The 21,016-nt window shown below is 50.6% G+C and overlaps 1 protein-coding gene across 1 annotated transcript; it reads right to left on the reverse strand.

The window, feature by feature from the left end:
- Positions 1 to 9,502: 9,502 nt before the first annotated feature.
- Positions 9,503 to 10,443, reverse strand: LOC119333296. Its single transcript, XM_037606235.1, has 2 exons — positions 9,631 to 10,443; positions 9,503 to 9,508 (listed from the first exon to the last, which is right to left on the reverse strand). The coding sequence occupies exons 1-2, from the start codon at positions 10,441 to 10,443 to the stop codon at positions 9,503 to 9,505; spliced, it is 819 nt and encodes a 272-aa protein (XP_037462132.1).
- Between the last annotated feature and the right edge of the window lie 10,573 nt (positions 10,444 to 21,016).

The following is a 21,016-nucleotide window of genomic DNA, read 5'->3' on the forward strand; positions in this document are numbered from 1 at the left end:
TCACACTACGACCAAGTCCTTTACTCGAATCGTTTTTACTTTTCCACCTCAACACATTTTGCGAGGCGGTTTCCTTGGCATGGCTTGTCAAAGCAGAGATCGTGTACCCCCTTTACGGGATTCTCATCAATACAGACGTGGGTAACCCAACCGCGCCATTTATCACGGCGCTTGGGAGGCAAGCGAGTTTTACTAGGCTGGTGGGGACGCACAACCGCATCCGCCCATATAAGGGGATAAGGATCCACCTTTTTACCTACGCCTTCTTCCTCCTTTGCCTATCCATCTCCTGCGCACTCGAGCTCCAGCGCCCAAGCCCGCACTTCCCACCTCAACCTTCTCCAGCAATGTCCGGAGCGGGAGGCAAGTGGATGATCTCCTCCGCTACGGAGGGCCAAGTCAAGAAGCTAAGGAAGGCCGGATACCTGTCTAAGGACATCGCGCACCGGCTTCCCGAAAAGGGGCAGCTTCTCCCCACCCCAAGGCCCCATGAGAGGGTAGTATTTCTTCCCCACTTCCTCCGCGGACTGGGTTTTCCACTCCACCCATTTGTCTGGGGGCTCATGTTCTACTACGGCCTGGATTTCCATGATCTGGCCCCGAACTTCATCCTCAACATCTCAGCGTTTATTGTCGTGTGCGAGGCTTTCCTCCGCGTCCGCCCTCATTTCGGCCTCTGGCTCAAGACCTTCAACGTCAAGCCCAAGGTGGTGCGCGGCAGCCAGGCGGAGTGCAGAGGCGCCATGGCGGGCAAGATGGCCAACGTCCTATGGTTCGAGGGCTCTTTTGTGGAGACCCTAAAGGGGTGGCAATCCGGGTGGTTTTACATCACCGAGCCACGCAATCCGAACTGGATCGCAGCCCCCGAGTTCCGATCCGGACCCCCCACGCGGCTTATGTATTGGAAAGAGACGGGCCTGTCATGGGGTGACGAAAAAGAGGTGACCGGATTGCAAACATGCATCCAGTCCCTGGTGAACAAGCCAATTCGGCTTGTTAATGTAATCCAGGTTAAGCTCGTCCACCGGATCCTCCCATGCCAACAACGGGATTTTAATCTGTGGGAGTTCGACCCGGCGCAACACCAAACCCTTAGCAGGCTCTTCGACACGACATACGAAGATGCCTGGAAGGTGCTATTCAAGGGCGCCGAGGCTCCCGCATCCGCTTCCGAGGACCGCGGATACAGCTCGCAGCGTCACGCTAGCGAGGTAAGCTATCTTCACCTTTTACAGGATGTTAAGCTTTTATTCATAGTTTGACTCTATGCGGGATCTAAACTCCCTTACCTTTGACAGGCTTGGCGAGCGATATCCGGACCGATTAACTGTCCGGCTCCGTTGCCCGAAGACCCAGCCCCAGCTCTACTAGTGAAGCTGCTGGTTCCGGCGCCTTATGTGGTGCCGGAGAAGAAGGCCAAGAAGAAGAAGACCACGGGGACTCGAAAGAGTGCCCGTAACGTGGTGGTGTCGGACTCGTTATCCGACGAGTCCGAGACGCCCTCTTCCCGTGAAAACGAGGAGGAGGAAGAAGAAAACTCTCCCCCCAGCGGAGGGAGGAGAGAAGAGGAAGGCCGCCCCAACGGGGGAGGCCGAGGGGTCTAGGAAAGGAAAACCCCTCCGCCGGACTACTCCCCCGACGCCGAAGAGGGCGGAGAGGACTGGCCAAACAGGGCCAAGCGTCCAGCGAAATCATAAGTTCGGATATCAGAGTAACTCATGATGTTCCTTTGTTGCACAGCTTTCCCTAATGTCGAACGTAATTATGGAGCCTGCCCCGGGCCGAATTCAACGAATCGTCGGGCGGCTCCCTGGACTCATCGGACGTGAACTCAGTTCCGCCCGCTGTCTCCCCCCGCACTGCAGACGACACCGAAGTGGCGTCACGACAAGCTCCGGGGCAGGAGGAGGTGGTCCCGGAGGAGCCGCAAGGTAACCTCCCGGACTCCAGGAGTGAAGGGGATAAGGCCCCCCAGGGCTCCAAGTCCGGCTTTGTGCCGGACATCGCGCCAGAATCTTCCACAGTTCCGGACCGCGGTAGGCGAACTCCTTCCAAGAGGATCAAGCCTTCTGAGCCAGCGGCCTCCGTCCAACTGGAGGTGCCGGACAATCTGCTGGAGGTGCTCGACGGCGCCTCCATCGACGAGGGGCACCGTACTATTATGAGTATGGTGATCCAGAAGGTTCAGTCTGTCAAGAGCGGACTGACTGAAGCTTGCGCTAGCCTTCTAACAGGCTTCGAGGTAAGTAAAAATATGTAAAAATATTACCGCATAGACAGTAGCCCCTGATGCTTTGTTTGGCGTTCGGAAAGAAAAGCCGAATAGAGGATCTATTAAATATCACAGGATTCTAACAAAAAAGAGTCAATATGCGTATGCAGGCTTCGCTGCTATCCACCGCCACACTGACTGCGGAGGTGGGTGTCTTGAAGCAGGACCTCGAGCAGACTGAGCAAGAGCTCGGCCTTGCCAAGCAGCGGCTCGAGGAGAAAGAAGGTAAGAAATACCTTACAGAAAAAGTGCCTATAAAAAGGTGTGATTGCAAAAAGATAACAGGATTGTACTGCTTATTGTAGGGGCCACGACTGAGGTGGCGACCCTTAAGCAGGCGCTGTCTGAGGCTGAAAAGAAAACGGCCGCGGAGCGCACCGAGCGAGACAGACTTGGGGCTCAAGTCGGCGAGGTTCAGCAAGATCTTCAGGCTCTCATGAAAAGACATGAGAGTTTGGAGCTTGAGTCAAAGGTGCAAGCATCCGAGCTCGCAACGGCCCTTGAGACTGCCAAGTCTGCCAAGGCCGAAGCCCAAGGCCCTCCAAGAGTTGGAGGAGATGAGGAAGATAGCAGCGGGTAAGGCATTCTTTATGCAAAGCAGAAATATAAAAGTAAACTACTTGTTACTTACCCGAATCCGGAGCTCTCCAGGGGCATTCGCAGATCTTCCCCGCGTCACTGCATTCTACCGAGCTGAAGAGGGCAGCTCGATGGAGAAGGTGTTCTGGTCTCAGTATTCTGAGGCCGGACACCCTGTGCCCTTGAGCGACCAGCTGAAACAGCTGGTCGAGCTCCACAAGGCGGCCGAACAGGCCATGAAGGGCTTCATAGTTCGGCTGTGGCCCGGAGAGGCCCTGCCTGGGAGCTATTTCGGGCTGGTGCGGCGGCGGGTGGAGGCCTGTCCGAGGCTCAAGGTCATCAAGCGCTCCGTCTGCATCGAAGGTGCCCGTCGGGCCCTTGCCCGTGCAAAGGTGCACTGGGGTAAGCTGGACGGTGAGAAGCTTGTGAAGGACGGGCCGCCGCAGGGGAAGGAGCATCGCAAGCCCGAGAACTACTACAAGGATGTTCTTGCAGGTGCCCGCCTTGTGGCGGATGAATGTACCAAGGATGTGATTTTTGAATGAACTCGCTCGTGTTTATCCTGTGCGCTGAAAACTTGTTCATATGCGCTAAGCAATGCCTATTGAATTTAAAATATTACTTTCTGTGCAGCCGTTTATCAAAAAATTGAGAGATGGCCAGTCGTCGGCTTCTGCCCCCATGCCACTAGTGCTGGGGTGTTCGGGGTAAACCTGAGCGCTCTTTTCCCCATGATTGGGTCCGTCGAGGGAGGCGCTCAGCACAATGAACCAGGCAATCGAACTATAATGCTTGAACACTCTCACTTAGCCATAGAACTCTATAATTTTAAATTTTGGCGAAGCCCCTAGTTTGGAAGACCGAGTTCGGGGCGCTATCCACGCCTTGGCCGTACAAAGCCAGCTCCTCGCTCGAAGCGACATAAGTCTTTAGGGACTCGAAAAACCTCTCGAACAGCGACCGGTCTCTCGCCTCATCATGACAGTCAGTTTTAGCTTTCTCCACTGAGGTGCTTAGCCCAGCTGAACCGGGGCACAATCGTAGTGGTTCTCCTAGTGCTACCTTAGCCGATATAGCAGAACGTAAGGCACGAAAACATAGGAGCCGGGCAAACCCAACTATTGACCCAAATCATGATTCGGAGCCGATGCATACAGTGCTATAAGTTTGGGGTGCCGCACTTGTGAAAGTGTACGGACTTCTCACACCATAATGAGGGGTACTGAAGCCCCTGGCATGTTTGTCGTACCATGGTGTACGGGTGCAATCATGTCATTTAATAAACATATATGTGAAAAGAGGATAATGCGAAAAATAGACAAAAAGCTATGCATTGTTTATAGAGAGGCTATTTATCGAAGCCGAACGATACAAATAGTGCGATAAGCAAAAAGATATTGGACTATTTAACATGTCCTGACCAGGGGCAGGCCGCGGAATTGTATTCAAAACAGGTATACCGCTCGTAACAGAGACCGCCTGGGAGTTCCATAATGCGGCATGGCTTGTCTGCCTCCCTGGATCTTGCATCGTTTGTGCGGCAGTCGAATTGCCGAACAGGTCGTCCGAAGTATGGAGTCCTGAAAGTAAGAAAAAATTAAAAAAAGAATCCGGCAGCCCCTAGTATGTTTTAAGCCGTATTTTGGGCGTGCCGTTATTGTGCCCCTTCCCCTGTGCCCATGGTATTTCAAGGGCGTAGTTATGTACGCGAGGAACTGGTTTCGCTATGTCGCGAGAGCTGGGGTTGGGGCCGCATTGCTACGCTTGCTCAGAACGTGCCAGGCGGTCCTGCTGTGGGTTACTCCGGGCGCGCTTGGCGGTGTCTGGCTTTTTAATGGCCGGACTGGAGAATTGCCTAAGAAGGCTACTTTGTACTTCCGCTGCGAGAGCCGCCGTGTGCTCCTCCGTACGGAGGGAGCATTCGGTGTTTCCATTGACCGTGATTACTCCTCGAGGGCCTGGCATCTTGAGCTTGAGATATGCGTAGTGCGGCACCGCATTGAACTTTGCGAATGCGGTTCGTCCGAGCAGGGCGTGATAGCCACTGCGAAATGGGACTATATCAAAGATTAACTCTTCGCTTCGGAAATTGTCCGGGGATCCGAAGACCACGTCAAGTGTTACTGAGCCTGTACAGTTGGCTTCTACACCTGGTATAACGCCTTTAAAGGTCGTTTTTGTGGGCCTAATCCTTGAGGGATCTATGCCCATTTTCCGCACTTTATCCTGGTAAAGCAGGTTCAGGCTACTGCCGCCGTCCATGAGGACTCTTGTGAGATGAAATCCGTTGATGATTGGGTCGAGAACCAATGCGGCGAAGCCGCCATGACGGATGCTAGTGGGATGGTCCCTTCGATCAAAAGTGATCGGGCAGGAGGACCATGGGTTGAACTTTGGGGCGACTGGCTCCATCGCGTATACGTCCCGTAGCGCACGCTTCCGCTCCCTCTTGGGAATGTGGGTTGCGTATATCATGTTCACCGTCCGCACTTGTGGGGGAAAACCCTTCTGTCCATTGTTGTTCGGCGGCCTGGACTCCTCCTCGTCATCACTGTGCAGCCCCTTGTTTTTGTTTTCGGCTCTTAACTTGCCTGCCTGCTTGAACACCCAACAATCCCTGTTAGTGTGATTGGCTGGCCTTTCGGGGGTGCCATGTATCTGGCACAAGAGGTTGAGTATTCGGTCCAAACTGGACGGGCCCTGAGTATTCTTTTTGGATGCCTTTTTCCGCTGACCGAATTTATAGCCTCTGAATCCGGCATTGACTGCCGTGTCTTCATTGCTGTCGCTGCTAACGCGGCGTTTTTGCTTATTCCGACGTGTCCTGCCACTTTTGTCCTTGGTATCCGAATTACCAGGGTTCTTTGATAAGTTGTTACTGCGAGCTAGCCAGCTGTCTTCTCCCGCGCAAAAGCGGGTCATGAGTGTCGTGAGGGCTGCCATAGATTTCGGCTTTTCCTGTCCCAGGTGCCGGGCAAGCCACTCGTCGCGGATGTTATGCTTGAAGGCTGCTAGGGCCTCTGCGTCCGGACAATCGACTATATGGTTTTTCTTTGTTAGGAACCGTGTCCAGAATTGCCTGGCCGATTCCTCTGGCTGCTGAATTATGTGGCTTAAGTCGTCGGCATCCGGTGGTCGCACGTAAATGCCCTGGAAGTTGTCGAGGAATGCGGCTTCCAGGTCCTCCCAAGAACCGATTGAGTCTGTTGGCAAGCTATTAAGCCAATGTCGGGCCGGTCCTTTAAGTTTGACCGGGAGGTATTTGATGGCGTGTAGATCATCGCCGCGGGCCATGTGGATGTGAAGGAGATAATCCTCAATCCATACTGCCGGATCTGTTGTGCCATCGTATGATTCGATGTTTATGGGTTTGAAACCCTCTGGGATTTTATGATCCATTACTTCATCCGTGAAGCATAGCGGGTGTGCGGCGCCTCTGTACTGGGCTATATCATGACGCAGCTCAGAAGAGCTATGTCTGTTGTGTTTGGCCCGACTGGATTTGTTGTATCCGGAGTGAAGATCATCGTCACGTGCCGTAGGGCGCCTGCGCGATCCGTAGATCGATCTTGTTTGTCTTGCCTTATCCTCCAGTATGTCTCACAGGTCTGGCACATTTTCTCATGCCTTAGTTGAGCGGCGTCGGGACATGGCTTGGGTGGAGGGCCGAGAGGCCTCTCTGTCGCGGCCGCGAGGTGGCCGGTCTGTCATGTCGTGCGCTGGTGATGGAGGTGCTTCCTCCTCTGATCGGGGTAGCGGCCTGCGCTTTGGGTAACTCTTGGAGGGGCGTTCGAGTTCCTACTCTTCGGCTGCAAGGACTTCAGTCCATCTGTCAGCTAGCAAATCTTGGTCAGCTCTAAGCTGTTGCTGCTTTTTCTTGAGGCTGCTTGCCGTGGCTAAAAGCCTATGTTTGAAACGCTCTTGTTCAGCGGGGTCTGATGGTACAACGAATTCGTCGTCATCGAGGCTTGCCTCATCTTCGGAGGGAGGCATATAGTTATCATCCTCGACCTCTCGGTCTGCCGCTCTCTCATGAGGGCTGGCTTCTCCATCTTCCTGTGCCAAATCTTGCTGTTATGGGTGTTCTTTGGCGCTATCCGGGGTAGTATTATCTCCCGTGCCGGAATCACCGTTTTTGCTTTGGCGGGATTTAGAGCGGCGCCACTGACGCCGGCGCTTTGGCTGTTTCTTGGAGGTGTCATCCCCCGCTATTCCATCGCCATCTCCATCTTTTGGAGTATCCACCATATATATGTCATATGATGAGGTGGCCTTCCAGCGCCCTACATGTGCTGGTTCCTGTTCGTCTCCTACATCGTCGTCCATACCGTCGATGTCTTCAGAGCCGAAGTCAAGCATGTCGGTTAAATCATCGACAGTGGCTACAAAGTGGGTGGTGGGTGGGCTTTGAACTTCTTCATCGTCCGTATCCCATCCTTGCTGACCGTAATCCGGCCAGGGCTCTCCTGATAAAGAGAGAGACTTGAGAGAATTCAGGATGTCGCCAAAAGGCGAGTGCTGAAAGATGTCCGCGGCGGTGAACTCCATTATTGGCACCCAATCGGATTCGATCGGCAGGGGCGCGGGGGGTTCGGAGTCCGGAAAGGAGTCCGGATCCTCGGAGTCGTGAGTCACGCGGAGTGTGGGGCCGGCGTTCGGCTCGATCACCTTTGAGATCGCAGCCCCCGAGGTGACGTGCAACCACTCATCCTCGACTGACACAACTGGCTCCAAATTAAGGGCCAGAGCTGGTGCGTTTGCGGCCTCCGGGATACTGTTCGGTGACAGAGCTAGATCATGCCCCGCGAGACAGTGCGACGCACTTGGTTGTGGCTCGAATCTGTCGAAGATCAAATCTCCGTGGATGTCTACCATGTAATTTAGGCTTCCAAACCTGACTTGATGGTCAGGGGCGTAGCTTTCGATCTGCTACAGGTGGCCAAGCGAATTGGCCCGCAGTGCGAAGCCGCCGAAGACAAAGATCTGTCCAGGGAGAAAAGTCTCACCCTGGACCGCATCGTTGTTGATGATCAAAGGAGCCATCGGGCCTAAAGGTGACGACACAGAGGAACTCTTAATGAAAGCACCAATGTCGGTGTCAAAACCTGTGGATCTCGGGTAGGGGGTCCCGAACTGTGCGTCAAGGCCGGATGGTAATAGGAGACAAGGGACACGATGTTTTTACCCAGGTTCGGGCCCTCTCGATGGAGGTAATACCCTACTCCTGCTTGATTAATATTGATGATATGGGTAGTACAAGAGTAGATCTACCACGAGATCAAGGAGGCTAAACCCTAGAAGTTAGCCTATGGTATGATTGTTGTATATGGAGTTGATGTCCTATGCACTACAACCCTCCGGTTTATATAGACACCGGATAGGGTTAGGGTTACACAGAGTCGGTTACAATGGTAGGAGATCTTGAATATCTACATCGCCAAGCTTGCCTTCCACGCCAAGAAAAGTCCCATCCGGACACGGGACGAAGTCTTCAATCTTGTATCTTCATAGTCATGGAGTCCGGCTGAAGGTATAGTCCGGCTACCCGAACACCCCCTAATCCAGGACTCCCTCACCTGACCCTACAGAAGAGATTAGTTCTTTTTCTTCACCACCCACATCTGAAGGGGTGGCAAAGAGTTCATCATTCTGTGAGCTCCATACGAGAAGGATGGCATAGAAGCCAGTCCATTTCGTTTCACATAAGAGGGGTTAGAGTAAGCATAAGAGTATGCAGAGAAATTCTTCGAGGACTTATGGACATAATGATTTGAAGAATAATGCATATATCCATAATCCTTAGATCTTCCCTGCAAAACAGACGGGTTAGCACGATGATGTTCATATGAGGACTTTGATCCATATGAGGAATTTGGTCCGTATGAGGAATTTGATCTGGGGTTCCTATTCTTCACAGGTGGCGTCATGATGACATTCACCTGAAGATTTTCAAGGCATCTTTTGGGAACCCAGATTTTGTTCATAGGGGAGCCGTTCCTGCAGCTAGTGCCAACATATCTAGCAAATACTTCACCATTCTGATTTTTGAACAGCTTATAGTTGGAGTCAATTGACTCATCATTAGAATGAGGAGATTCACATGCAAATCCAGATAAGTTAGATGGATCAACTGGAGGTCCCTTTGCAGCAACCCATGTAGTTTTGGGGTACTGCTCAGGCTTCCAATATGTACCATCAGCATTGAGTTTCCTCTCAAAGGCGATACCCTGTTTCCTAGGGTTCCTATTGAGGATCTGCTTTTTAAGCACATCACAAAGAGCCTGATGCCCTTTGAGGCTTTTGTACATGCCTGTCGTGTACAATTCCTTCAACCCTGCATCGTCAGTGATACTAGCAAAGTCCTCAGATGAGGAATTAGTGATAGCAGAGGCATGTGAAGAATTTGAAACATTAACAACATTTGAACATTCAGGTGAAGAATTAGCAGATTCACATTCAATGCACTTCAAGCATGGAGGAACAAATTTTTCCTGAGAAGCGCTGATTTGTTGAGCAAGTAATGAATCGCGCTCCTTCTGCAGATCTTCATAACTCACTCTTAGCTTCCCAAGGTCTTGCTTTCTTTGAAGAAATTCATAAGAAAGCTTCTCATGGTCGGATAAGAGAGTGTTATGATGACTTTGAAGATTCTCAAACCTAGTTTGGAACCTCTGAAGATTTTCAGTCAGGGCTTTAGTGCGATCCATTTCTTCACCCAACATATCATCACTTTTGTCTAGGATGTTTTGAACCTTTTCTAAAGCCCTTTGCTGTTTTACAACAATCTTAGCAAGTTTAGAATAGCTGGGCTTAAGATTTTCATCAGATTCATTCTCACTTGATTCAGATGAGGTATATTTGAGTACCTTGGCACCCTTTGCCATGAAGCAGTAGGTGGGAGCGTAGTCATCATCCCCTTCATCAACTTTGTTGGTGAAGTTATTTTCTTCAGTGTTGAAGATAGACTTGCTGACGAATGCAGTAGCAAGAGCTAGCCTCGCCACTCCGGATTTGGACTCCTCAGATGACTCCTCTTCCTCATTTTCTTCAGATTTAGCCTCAGAGTCCATTTCCTTGCCAATGAATGCCCTGGCCTTCTTGGAGCTGCTCTTCTTGTGATGTGAAGGCTTTGAGGATTTTGATGATGAAGATTTTGAGGATTTCTTCTTTTTCTTCGCATCATCAGAACTGTAATCCTTGTATTTCTTCTTCTTTGATTCCTTTTCCCGTCGAGGACAGTCTTGAATGTAATGACCAGGCTTCTTGCATTTGTGGCAGAGCCTCCTCTTGTAGTCACTTGATGACGAATCATTGCTCCTTGAGGGCCTTCCAAGGCGACCACGTCTTGAGAACTTTTGGAAATTCTTCACGAGCAGAGCCAGATCATGGCTCAGTTCTTCAGGATCACCAAGGCTGCTATTAGAGTCTTCATCTTCGGACTCAGATACTGCCTTGGCCTTTAGTGCACGTGATCTGCCATAGCTTGAACCATAGAGATCTCTCTTTTCAGCAAGTTGGAACTCATGAGTATTTAGCCTCTCGAGAATATCAGCGGGATCAAGTGACTTGTAATCAGCATGTTCTTGTATCATCAATGCCAGAGTGTCAAATGAGGAATCAAGCGATCTCAGCAATTTCTTCACCACCTCATGGTCGGTGATGTTAGTGGCACCAAGTGCTTGAAGCTCATTTAAGATGTCAGTGAGGCGATCGGAGGTTTGTTGAAAATTTTCATTGTCGAGTCTTTTGAAGCGGTTGAAGAGATTGCGAAGAACATCAACTCGAGAGTCACGCTGAGTTGAGACTCCTTCATTCACTTTGGACAACCTGTCCCAGATAAGCTTTGCTGTCTCCAAAGCACTCACTCTGCCATACTGTCCTTTGCTCAGATGGCCACATATGATATTCTTCGCTTGAGAGTCGAGTTGCCTGAATCTCTTCACATCAGTAGCATTCAGAGAAGGTGTGACTGAGGGAACACCATCTTCCACAACATACCAAAGATCGTTATCAATTGCTTCAAGATGCATTCGCATCTTATTCTTCCAGTAGGGGTAGTCCGTCCCATCGAAGGTAGGACACCCAGCAGAGACCTTGATCATACCTGCGGTCGACATAACTAAAACTCCAGGTGGTTAAACCAAAATCACACAGAACAAGGGAGTACCTTGCTCTGATACTAATTGAGAGTGCGTTATATCGACTAGAGGGGGGGGGGGGTGAATAGGCGATTTTTATGAAATTCTTCACTGACGAATTTGCCGGTGAGGAAATTCCTTAGCAAAGAACTACTAGCAGCGAAATATGTACTCAAAAGTAAACATAACAGAATACAAGCATAGTCATCATGATGAAATGAAGACAGGCACAGAGTACTGGAAGCGTAATCACAGGATAACACATGATGAAGACAAATAGACTGAAGAAATTGAACTAAGGAAATTGAGAAAGTCTTCAGTCAAAGTCTTCAAACACAGATATGAAAAAACACACAACACAGTTATGAGGAAATGAAAGAGTTGAGGAAATAGAACCAGTAAGCTTGGTGAATACCATGATTTGGTAGACTAGTTCCAGCTGCTACCTCAGTTGTACGTCTGGTTGGAGCGGCTGAGTATTTAAACTCGAGGACACCCAGTCCCGGACACCCAGTCCTGAACACGCAGCTCAGGACACCCAGTCCTCACCGTATTCTCCTTGAACTAAGGTCACACAGACCTCGTCCAATCACTCGTGGTAAGTCTTCAGGCGACTTCCAAACCTTCACAAACTTGGTCACTCGGCGATCCACAATTCCTCTTGGATGCTCTAGACCATGACGCCTAACCGTCTGGAAGAAGCACATTCTTCAAAGGTAACAAGCGTCGGATCCACGCAGGATCAATCTCTTCAGTGATGCTCAATCACTTGGGGTTTGTAGGTGTTTGGGTTTTGGGTTTTTGGTTTTTCCTCACTTGATGATTTTCGCTCAAAGTCCTTGGAGGATGGGTTGCTCTCAAATGACAAGTGTCAGTTTCTCTCGGAGCAGCCAACCAACTAGTGGTTGTAGGGGGCGGCTATTTATAGCCTAGGGAGTAGCCCGACATGATAAGACATAAATGCCCTTCAATGATATGACCGTTAGGTGGATAGATATTTTGGGACAGCTGGCGCATAGCACAACAACGGTCGGAATTTTGAGTAGTAAAATCCTCAGGGCTATCATGTTCCTCACTGTGTAGGCAATCCGCACTGGCGAATTCCTACTCCCCAGTCAGGACAAATTCCTCAGAGACCGGAAGAACTTCGTCTCTGTCACTGAAGAAATTGACTGAACTGTATGAGATTTCCAAAGGCTTCACTCGAAGGGATTGGTAGGTGTAGGATTTTGAGTTGAGCATCACATCGAAATTTTTCCTTAGTATTTCTTCGACCCCCTTTAACAGTACGGTGTTTCCTATGACTCAAGAAAGAGAAAAACAAAACTATGAAAACGAAAGTCTTCAAGCTTCATATTCCTCGCATGAATATCAAGTCTTCACGGACACACCAATTTCTTCACTTTCAAAGTCTTCATGAAAGTCTTCAGAAATACCAAAATCTTCAGTCGAAGACATTCATTTTTAGGGGTCGACTTTTCCTGTAAACATCAAACTCCTCATAGACTTATAGACCTGTGTACACTCACAAACACATTAGTCCCTTAACCTATAAGTCTTCAATACACCAAAATCACTAAGGGGCACTAGATGCACTTACAAGTATTCGGACACCAAAGTTACCCATAGGATTCCTTTGTCGCACTACTTTCCTAACGCTAAACACGATTATGCAGGCCGCCCCGAGCCAATATCGAGGTATCATCGGACGGCTCCCTGGGCTCGTCGGACATGGATAGTGATCCAGTCCTGACCGCCACCTCCCCTCATCCTGCCGACGACGCCGAGATGTTGTCTCAAGAGGCACCAGATCGAGGGGAGACAGTCCCGGAGGCGCCTCAAGGTGACCTTCCGGACTCCGGGAGCCGCGGGGACGGGGCCCACGAGAGCTCTGAGTTCGGCCCTCAGCCGAACACCATGCCGGACCCTCCAGCGGTTCCGGACTCGGGCAGGCGGCCTCCTTCTAAGAGGGGCAAAACACCTGTGCCAGTGACCTCTGTCCATCCAGAGGCACCGGACAATCTGCTGGAAGCGCTTTGCAGTGCTTCCATCGATGAGGAGTACCGCACTATCATGAGTGCGGTGATCCAGAAGGTTCAGTCCGCCAAGAGCGGATTGACTGAAGCCTGTGCCAGCCTTCTAACAGGCTTTGAGGTAAGTGTGTTTAAAATGTAGTAGAAATATTACCGCATAGACAGTAGCCCCTGATGCTTTGTTCGGCGTTCACAAAGAAAAGTCGGACAGAGGATCAAATAATATAGCAGGAGTCTAATATAAGTATGTCAATATGCATATGCAGGCTTCGCTGCTGGCGTCCGCCGCACTAACTGCGGAGGTCGTCATACTAAAGCAGGACCTCGAGGGGTCCAAGAAAGAGCTCGGCCTTGCCAAGAGGCAGCTCGAGGAGAACAAGGGTAAGCAATACCCCGTCTATAGATATGTATATATAAAAAGGACACGATTGCAAAATGACAGGATCGTTGTATGTTTGCCAGGGGCCTCGACCGAGGTGGCGACCCTGAAGCAAGCGCTAACCAAGGCTGAAGATACAACGGCCAAGGAGCGCACCGAGCGAGAGAAGCACGAGGCTCGGGTGGGCGAGGTGCAGCAAGAGCTCCAGGCTCTCGTGACAAAGCACGAGGCATTGGAGCTTGACTCGAAGACGCGAGAGTCTGAGCTTGCCGCGGCCCTTGAGAGTGCAAAGAGTGCCAAGGCCGAGGCCCAGAAGGCCCTCCAGGAGATCGACACGATGAAGAAGATAGCGGCGGGTAAGGCTTTCTATATGCAAAGCAAGCATGTAAAAGTAAATTACCAATTACTTACCCGGATCCAGAGCTCTTCAGGAGCATTCGCAGATTTGCCCCGCAATGTGTCCGATGCCACACAATTTTACCAGGCCGAGGACGGAAGCTCGATGGAGAAGTTGTTCTGGTCTCAGTATGCTGAGGCCGAACATCCGGTGCCGATGAGCGACCAGCTGAAGCAGATGGTCGAGCTACATAAGGCGGCCGATCAGGCCATGAAGGGCTTTATAGTCCGGCTGTGGCCTGGCGACGCCCTTCCGAACAGCTTCTTTGGCCTGGTGAGGCGGCTTGTGGATGCCTGCTCACGGCTGGAGGTTGTCAAGCGATCCGTCTGCATTGAAGGTGCATGCCGGGCTTTCGCCCGTGTAAAAATGCAGTGGGTCAAGCTAGACGCCGTGAAGCTGATCAAGGACGGGCCGCCGAAGGGCAAGGAGCACCGCCACCCCGAGATGTATTACGATGGTGTTCTGCCGGGTGCCCGTCTTATCGCGGACGAGTGTTTGAAAGATGTAATATTTGAGTAAACTTGCTCGTTTTATCCTGTAGTTATGAAAACTTGTTTCATATGTGCTATGCAACGCTTGTTTGAATTTAAAATATTACCTTATGTTTGGTTGTTTATCGAATCTGAGAGATGGCTAGTCCTCGGCTTCTGCCCACATGCCGCTAGTGCTGGGGTGTTCGGGATAAACCTGAGCACTCTTGTTCCTATGTTTGGGTCCTTCAAGGGAGGTGCTTAGCACAACGAATAAGGCAACCGAACTAATATTGCTTTATCACTCTCACTAGCCATAGAATTCTATAATTTTAAATTTCGGCGAAGCCCCTGGTATTCGGAAGGCCGAATTCAGGGCGTGATACACGCCTTTAAGCCGGACAGGGACGGCCCCTCGCCCTAAGCGGCATAAGTCTTTAGGGACTCGAAAAAACCTCGCCGAACAGCGACCAGTCTCTCGCCTTATCATGACAGTCAATTTTAGCTTTCTCTACTGAGGTGCTCAGCCCGGCAGAACCGGGGCACAATCGCAGTAGTTCTCCTAGCGCTACCTTAGCCGATAGAGTGGAACGTAAGGTACCAAAACATAGGAGCCGGGCAAACCCAACATTTGACCAAAGACATGATTCGGAGCTGATGCATATAATGCTATAAGTTCGGGGTGCCGCACTTGTGAAAGTGTTCGGACTTTTCACACCGCATTGTGGGGTACGTGAGCCCCTGGTGTATTGGCCGTACCAAAGTCTACGGTTGCAAGGCGTCGTTAATGAACACACACACACACACATATAATGCAATAATGGTCGTAATGTAATGCATTGTTTATTAAAAAGCTACGTTAAAGCAGAGTGATACATATAGTGCGATAAGCAAAAAGTAGGACTAAGTCCCTTCCAAGGGCGAGCTGAGGGATGATATGAAATCTGAGATCAACCTAGGAATTCCGTTGTATAACGTAGCTGTCTGCCTTCTTGGTTGATGCATCATGTGTTCGGCAATAGTGCTGCCGGACAATGTTTCCAAAGATTAAGGTCCTGAAAAAAGAAAAAAAAACCAAACGGGAAGCCCCTAGTGCGGTTTAGGCCGCGTTTTGGGGCGTGCCGCAGTTGTGCCCCCCTCCCCACCTGTGCCCATGGTATTTTTAATGCGTAATTATGTACGCGCGGCACGAATATCGCCGTTGGGCTGGGATTGGGGTGGCCGCCGTATTGCTACGCGAGCTCAGATCGCGCCAGGCGGTCTATTTGCCGATTGCCCCGAGCACGCTTGAAGGTGTCCGGGTTTTGAAACGCCAAACTAGTTGATTGCCTTGAGAGGCTGCTTTGCGCTTCTGCTGCGAGGGCCGCGGTGTGCTCCTCTGTTGGAAGGGAGCGCTCTGTGTTTCCATTGACTGTAATAACTCCGCGGGGTCCTGGCATCTTGATCTTGAGGTATGCATAATGCGGTACCGCATTGAATCTAGCAAATGCGGTTCGCCCGAGCAGCGCATGATAACCACTGCGGAACGGGACTATATCGAAGATTAACTCTTTGCTTCGGAAGTTATCCGGGGATCCGAAGACCACTTATAGTGTAATTGAGCCTGTGCAATGGGCCTCTATGCCTGGAATAACGCCCTTAAAGGTCGTTTTTGTGGGTTTGATCCTTGAGGGGTCTATACCCATTTTGCGCATTGTGTCCTGATAAAGCAGGTTCAGGCTGCTGCCGCCGTCCATAAGGACTTGAGTGAGGTGAAATCCGTCGATGATTGGGTCTAGGACCAGTGCGGAAAATCCCCCATGACGGATACTAGTGGGGTGGTCCCTGCGATCGAAGGTGATCGGGCAGGAGGACCAAGGGTTGAACTTTGGGGCGACTGGCTCCAACGCATATACATCCCTGAGCGCACGCTTCCGCTCCCTCTTGGGGATGTGGGTTGCGTATATCATGTTCACCATCCGCACTTGCGGGGGAAACCTCTTCTGTCCTCCAGTGTGTGGCTGCCGGGGTTCCTCCTTGTCATCGCTATGTGGCCCCTTGTCCTTGTTTTCGGCAATTAACTTGCTGGCCTGCTTGAACACCCAACAATCCCTGTTGGTGTAATTGGCTGGCTTGTCTGGGGTGCCATGTATTTGACACGAGCGATCGAGTATACGGTCCAAGCTGGATGGCCTCGGCGTACTTTGTTTAAATGGCTTATTCTGCTGACCGAGTTTAGAGCCTTTGAATCCAGCATTGACTGCCATATCCTTAGTATTTTCGCTGCTAATGCGGCGCTTATGCTTGTTGCGACGTGACCTACTATTGCCGTCCTTGGTATCTAAGATACCATGGTTTTTTGATATGTTGTTACTGCGAGCCAGCCAGTTGTCTTCTCCCGCACAAAAGCGGGTCATGAGTGTCGTGAGAGCTGCCATAGATTTCGGCTTTTCCTGACCAAGGTGCCGGGCTAGCCACTCATCCCGGATGTTCTGCTTGAAAGCCGCTAAGGCCTCCACATCCGGACAGTTGATGATTTGATTTTTCTTTGTAAGGAACCGAGTCCAAAATTGCCTGGCCGACTCTTCTGGCTGCTGAATTATGTGGCTCAAATCATCGGCGTCCGGTGGTCGCACATAAGTGCCCTGAAAGTTGTCGAGGAATGTGGCTTCCAGATCTTCCCAACAGCTAATGGAGTCCGATGGCAAGCTGTTAAGCCAATGCCGCGCTGGTCCTTTGAGCTTTAGTGGGAGGTATTTGATGGCGTGTAAGTCATCACCGTGGGCCATGTGGATGTGGAGGAGGAAGTCCTCAATCCATACTGCGGGATCTGTTGTGCCGTCGTATGATTCAATGTTTACAAGTTTGAAACCTTCTGGGAATTGATGTTCCATTACTTCGTCTGTGAAGCATAAGGGGTGTGCGGCGCCTCTGTATTGGGCTATATCTCGACGCAGCTCGAATGGGTCTTGCCCGCTGTGTTCGGCACAGCCGGGTTTGCTTTTACTGTGTCCGGCATGACGTTTGTCGTCTCGCAGAGTGGTGCGCCCTCGTGATCCGTAGATCGATCTTAAATCCTTTGCCTTGTCCTCCAACATGTCTTGCAGGTCTAGCGTATCTCCCCATGCCTTTTTATTTGGATGTCGTTGGGGTGGAGGCCGAGCTTTTGGCTGGAATGCCTCTCTATCGCGGCCACGAGGTGGCCGATCAGCCGTGTCATACGCTTCTTCCTCCAGTCGGGGTAGTAACCTGCGCCTTGGGTAACTCTTGGAGGGGCGCTTGAGTTTATATTCCTCGGCCGCGAGGACTTCAGTCCATTTGTCAGCTAGCAGATCTTGATCAGCTTGAAGCTGCTGCTGCTTTTTCTTCAGGCTATTTGCCGTGGCCATAAGCCGCCGCTTGAAGCGCTCTTGTTCGACGGGATCCTCTGGGACGGCGAATTCATCGTCGCCGAGGCTTGCCTCGTCTTTGGAGGGGGGGATGTAATTGTCATCCTCCTCCTCTCCATCTGCCGCTCTCTCAGGAGAGCTGGCTCCTTCATCCTCCTGATCTAAGTCTTGCTGGAGGGGATTGTTGTTGTCTTCGACACTGTATGGAGTATTATTATTTCATGTGCCAGTATCACCACTTTTGCTTTGGAGGGACTTAGAGCAGTGCCGCTGACGTCGGTGCTTGGGTTGCTTCTTGGAGGGGTCATCCTCCGCTATCTCGTCGCCGTTGCCTTCATTGGGTGTATCCACCATGTATATGTCATATGACGAGGTGGCTTTCCAGTGCCCTATAGGTGCTGGTTCATGTTCGTCTCCTACATCGTCGTCCATACCGTCGATGTCTTCGGAGTCGAAGTCGAGCATGTCGGTTAAATCATCGACAGTGGCTACGAAGTGGGTGGTGGGTGGGCGTCGAATTTCTTCGTCGTCCGCATCCCAATCCTGTTGGCCATAATCCGGCCAGGGAAGAGAGAGACCTTAGTGAATTCAGAATGTCGCCAAAGGGCGAATGCTGAAAGATATCTGCGGGGGTGAATTCCATAATCGGTGCCCAATTGGATTCGATTGGCAGGGGCGCGGGCGGTTCGGAGTTAGAAAAAGAGTCCGGCACCTTGGAGTCACGGGCGGTTCGGATTATGCTGGTGTTCGGCTCGATCACCGTTGAGACTGCAGCCCCTGAGGCGGTGTCTAACCTCCCATCCTCGATTGGCGCAGTTGGCTCCGAACTAAGGGTCGGAGCTGATGCGGGTGCAGCCTCCGGGGTACTGTTCGGCGACAGAGCAAGGTCATACCCGGCTGTGGCTCAAATCCGTCAAAGATCAAGTCTCCGTGGATGTCAGCCGTGTAGTTCAAACTTCCAAATCTGACCTGATGGCCAGGGGGCGTAGCTTTCAATCTGCTCCAGATGGCCAAGCGAATTAGCCCGCAGTGCAAAGCCGCCAAATACGAAAATCTGTCTGGGGAAAAAGTCTCACCCTGGACCGCATCGCTATCGATGATAGTAGGAGCCATCAAGCCTAACGGCAACGACACGGAGGAACTGTCAATGAAAGCACCAATGTCGGTGTCAAAACCGGCGGATCTCGGGTAGGGGGTCCCAAACTGTGCGTCTAGGTCGGATGGTAACAGAAGGCAGGGGACACGAAGTTTTACCCAGGTTCGGGCCCTCTTGATGGAGGTAAAACCCTATGTCATGCTTGATTAATATTGATGATATGGGTAGTACACGAGTAGATCTACCATGAGATCAGAGAGGCTAAACCCTAGAAGCTAGCCTATGGTATGATTGTTGTCCTACGGACTAAAACCCTTCGGTTTATTTAGGCATCGGAGAGGGTTAGGGTTACACAAGGTCGGTTACAAAGGAGGAGATATACATATACATATTGCCTAGCTTACCTTCCACGCCAAGTAGAGTCCCATCCGGACACGAGATGAAGTCTTCAATCTTGTATCTTCATAGTCTAACAGTCCGGCCAATGGAGATAGTCCGGCTGCCCGGTGACCCCCTAATCCAGGACTCCCACAACCCCACTAGCCACACAGCTTCATCATGCAAACGTGGCATGGAGGATAGATGTGGTTAGCTCCGTCTCGACCAGGCACAACGTCTCTTGTTCTAGGCGATTCTTCTATTTTCCAAGTTTTTTTAGTTGTAATAACACCATGGCAAGCTAGAGCCACTCTTCGTGTGTGCCCGTGCAAAGGTTAGACGATGGAGAGAAGAGAGATTGAGATCGCAGACCTGGGACCCACCAGTAAGTGAGATAACGGTCATGCACGCGTTGACGAGGCACTCCCTCTACTCTACTCAACGCAAGTACTGTATAAAATCAAGTTATGGGACAAAGCCAACAACCGTTCGTTTTTTCAGGCTATCGACTTACGCTTTGTAGTCCAGGTTGCCAGTTCGGATCTCGTCTTTCAGATTAGTTAGTTTTAGGTCCAAATTTAATTAATGACAAGTGGGACCCCGTGTGTTGTTCTGATATTTCAGTGTAGGATGGTTTTTTTTGAACAAACACTTTGCGCGGTTAGACAAGTAACGACACAAGTTACACGTTTTTTTTGCAAGTTTACGAACAAAGATGACAGCGGTATAGAATATCACATCCACCCTACATCTTAGATACTATGGTGATACGAGTTATTACACCGTTGGAAGTGAGATCCAATGGCTTGGGAGTAGTCTTTGTAATTATGCACAATTTCCAAACTCTCCAAAGGTTTTTTTGCAAATAAAACATTCAGGCCTCGTGTGTGCCACTGCATCTTCGATCCAACGGCTCCCCGGTACTCATATTAGGTGCTCCCCGTAGCTTAATTACCCGCTACGGTGATTGGAGTAGTTGTGGGCCGAATGTTACGAAAATATAATCTAAACTGACCAGAATAAATGCCTACACAAATTAATCCAAGGTTGGAGTGCCCCTCGCAATGTAAATAGCTCCGGCTTTGTGAGGGATGGAGAGGTAGTAGCTTCAACGCATGGAAGATACGGTGTGAGAAAGCAAGGTCAATCGAGAGACATATAGATAGAGAGACAGAGTGTGGTCCGACATTCACTGAACAAATATAATGCCCTGGAGAGATATTGTCCGATTGAGCTTTTTAGCAAGGGTGAGGGCTGTAAGATAGAGCTTGAGAGATGATCCGGTCACAGACGTGTAGATATATTTTGTGCGTGGGAGGAAGCAAGGTCAACCGATCACATAGGGTCGCCGTGCGATCGAAAGAGTGAGACGGGTTGGAGAGAGTGACCTAGATAGACGATGTGCATGAGAGAGTATACAATGTGAATAGGTCGAATTGGGCTCAAACATGGTGATATATCGTTTTTGTCCAAGAAAGAGCGAGGTCAATCGAGACATACAGAGAGAGAGAGAGTGAGAGAGATTGAGTGAGCGTGGCCCACCATGAGGTCGAAAGAGTGGTGGTGGCTTGGATGGACTGACCTAGATAGACAATCTGTGTGAGAGAGTATAGAGTGTGTGGATCGAGGCCCGAATAGGGAGATATATCATTTGTGTGTGAAAGAAAACGAGGTTAAACGAGACTCAGATAAAGAGAGCGAGATTGAGCGAGTGTGGCCCGCCGTGCGGAAGAAAGAGTGAGACAGTCTCGAGGGAGTGACCTAGATATACAACGTGCGTGCGTGTGCATGCATGAGAGGTTGGGGGGCTAGATAGGCAATGCATGTATTAGTGCGAGAGGATGAGAGGGAGAGGGGGGAGAGAGAGAGAGAGCTCAGCATGGGGTGCAATGGCGGGTGTGTGAGG

Source organism: Triticum dicoccoides, chromosome 7A (assembly GCF_002162155.2).
Source record: "Triticum dicoccoides isolate Atlit2015 ecotype Zavitan chromosome 7A, WEW_v2.0, whole genome shotgun sequence".
Lineage (NCBI taxonomy): Eukaryota > Viridiplantae > Streptophyta > Magnoliopsida > Poales > Poaceae > Triticum > Triticum dicoccoides.

What these genes read in the sequence shown, in the direction of transcription:
- LOC119333296 (XM_037606235.1), bottom strand. Translation starts at nt 10,443, where the DNA reads ATGATACAAGAACATGCTGATTACAAGTCACTTGATCCCGCTGATATT.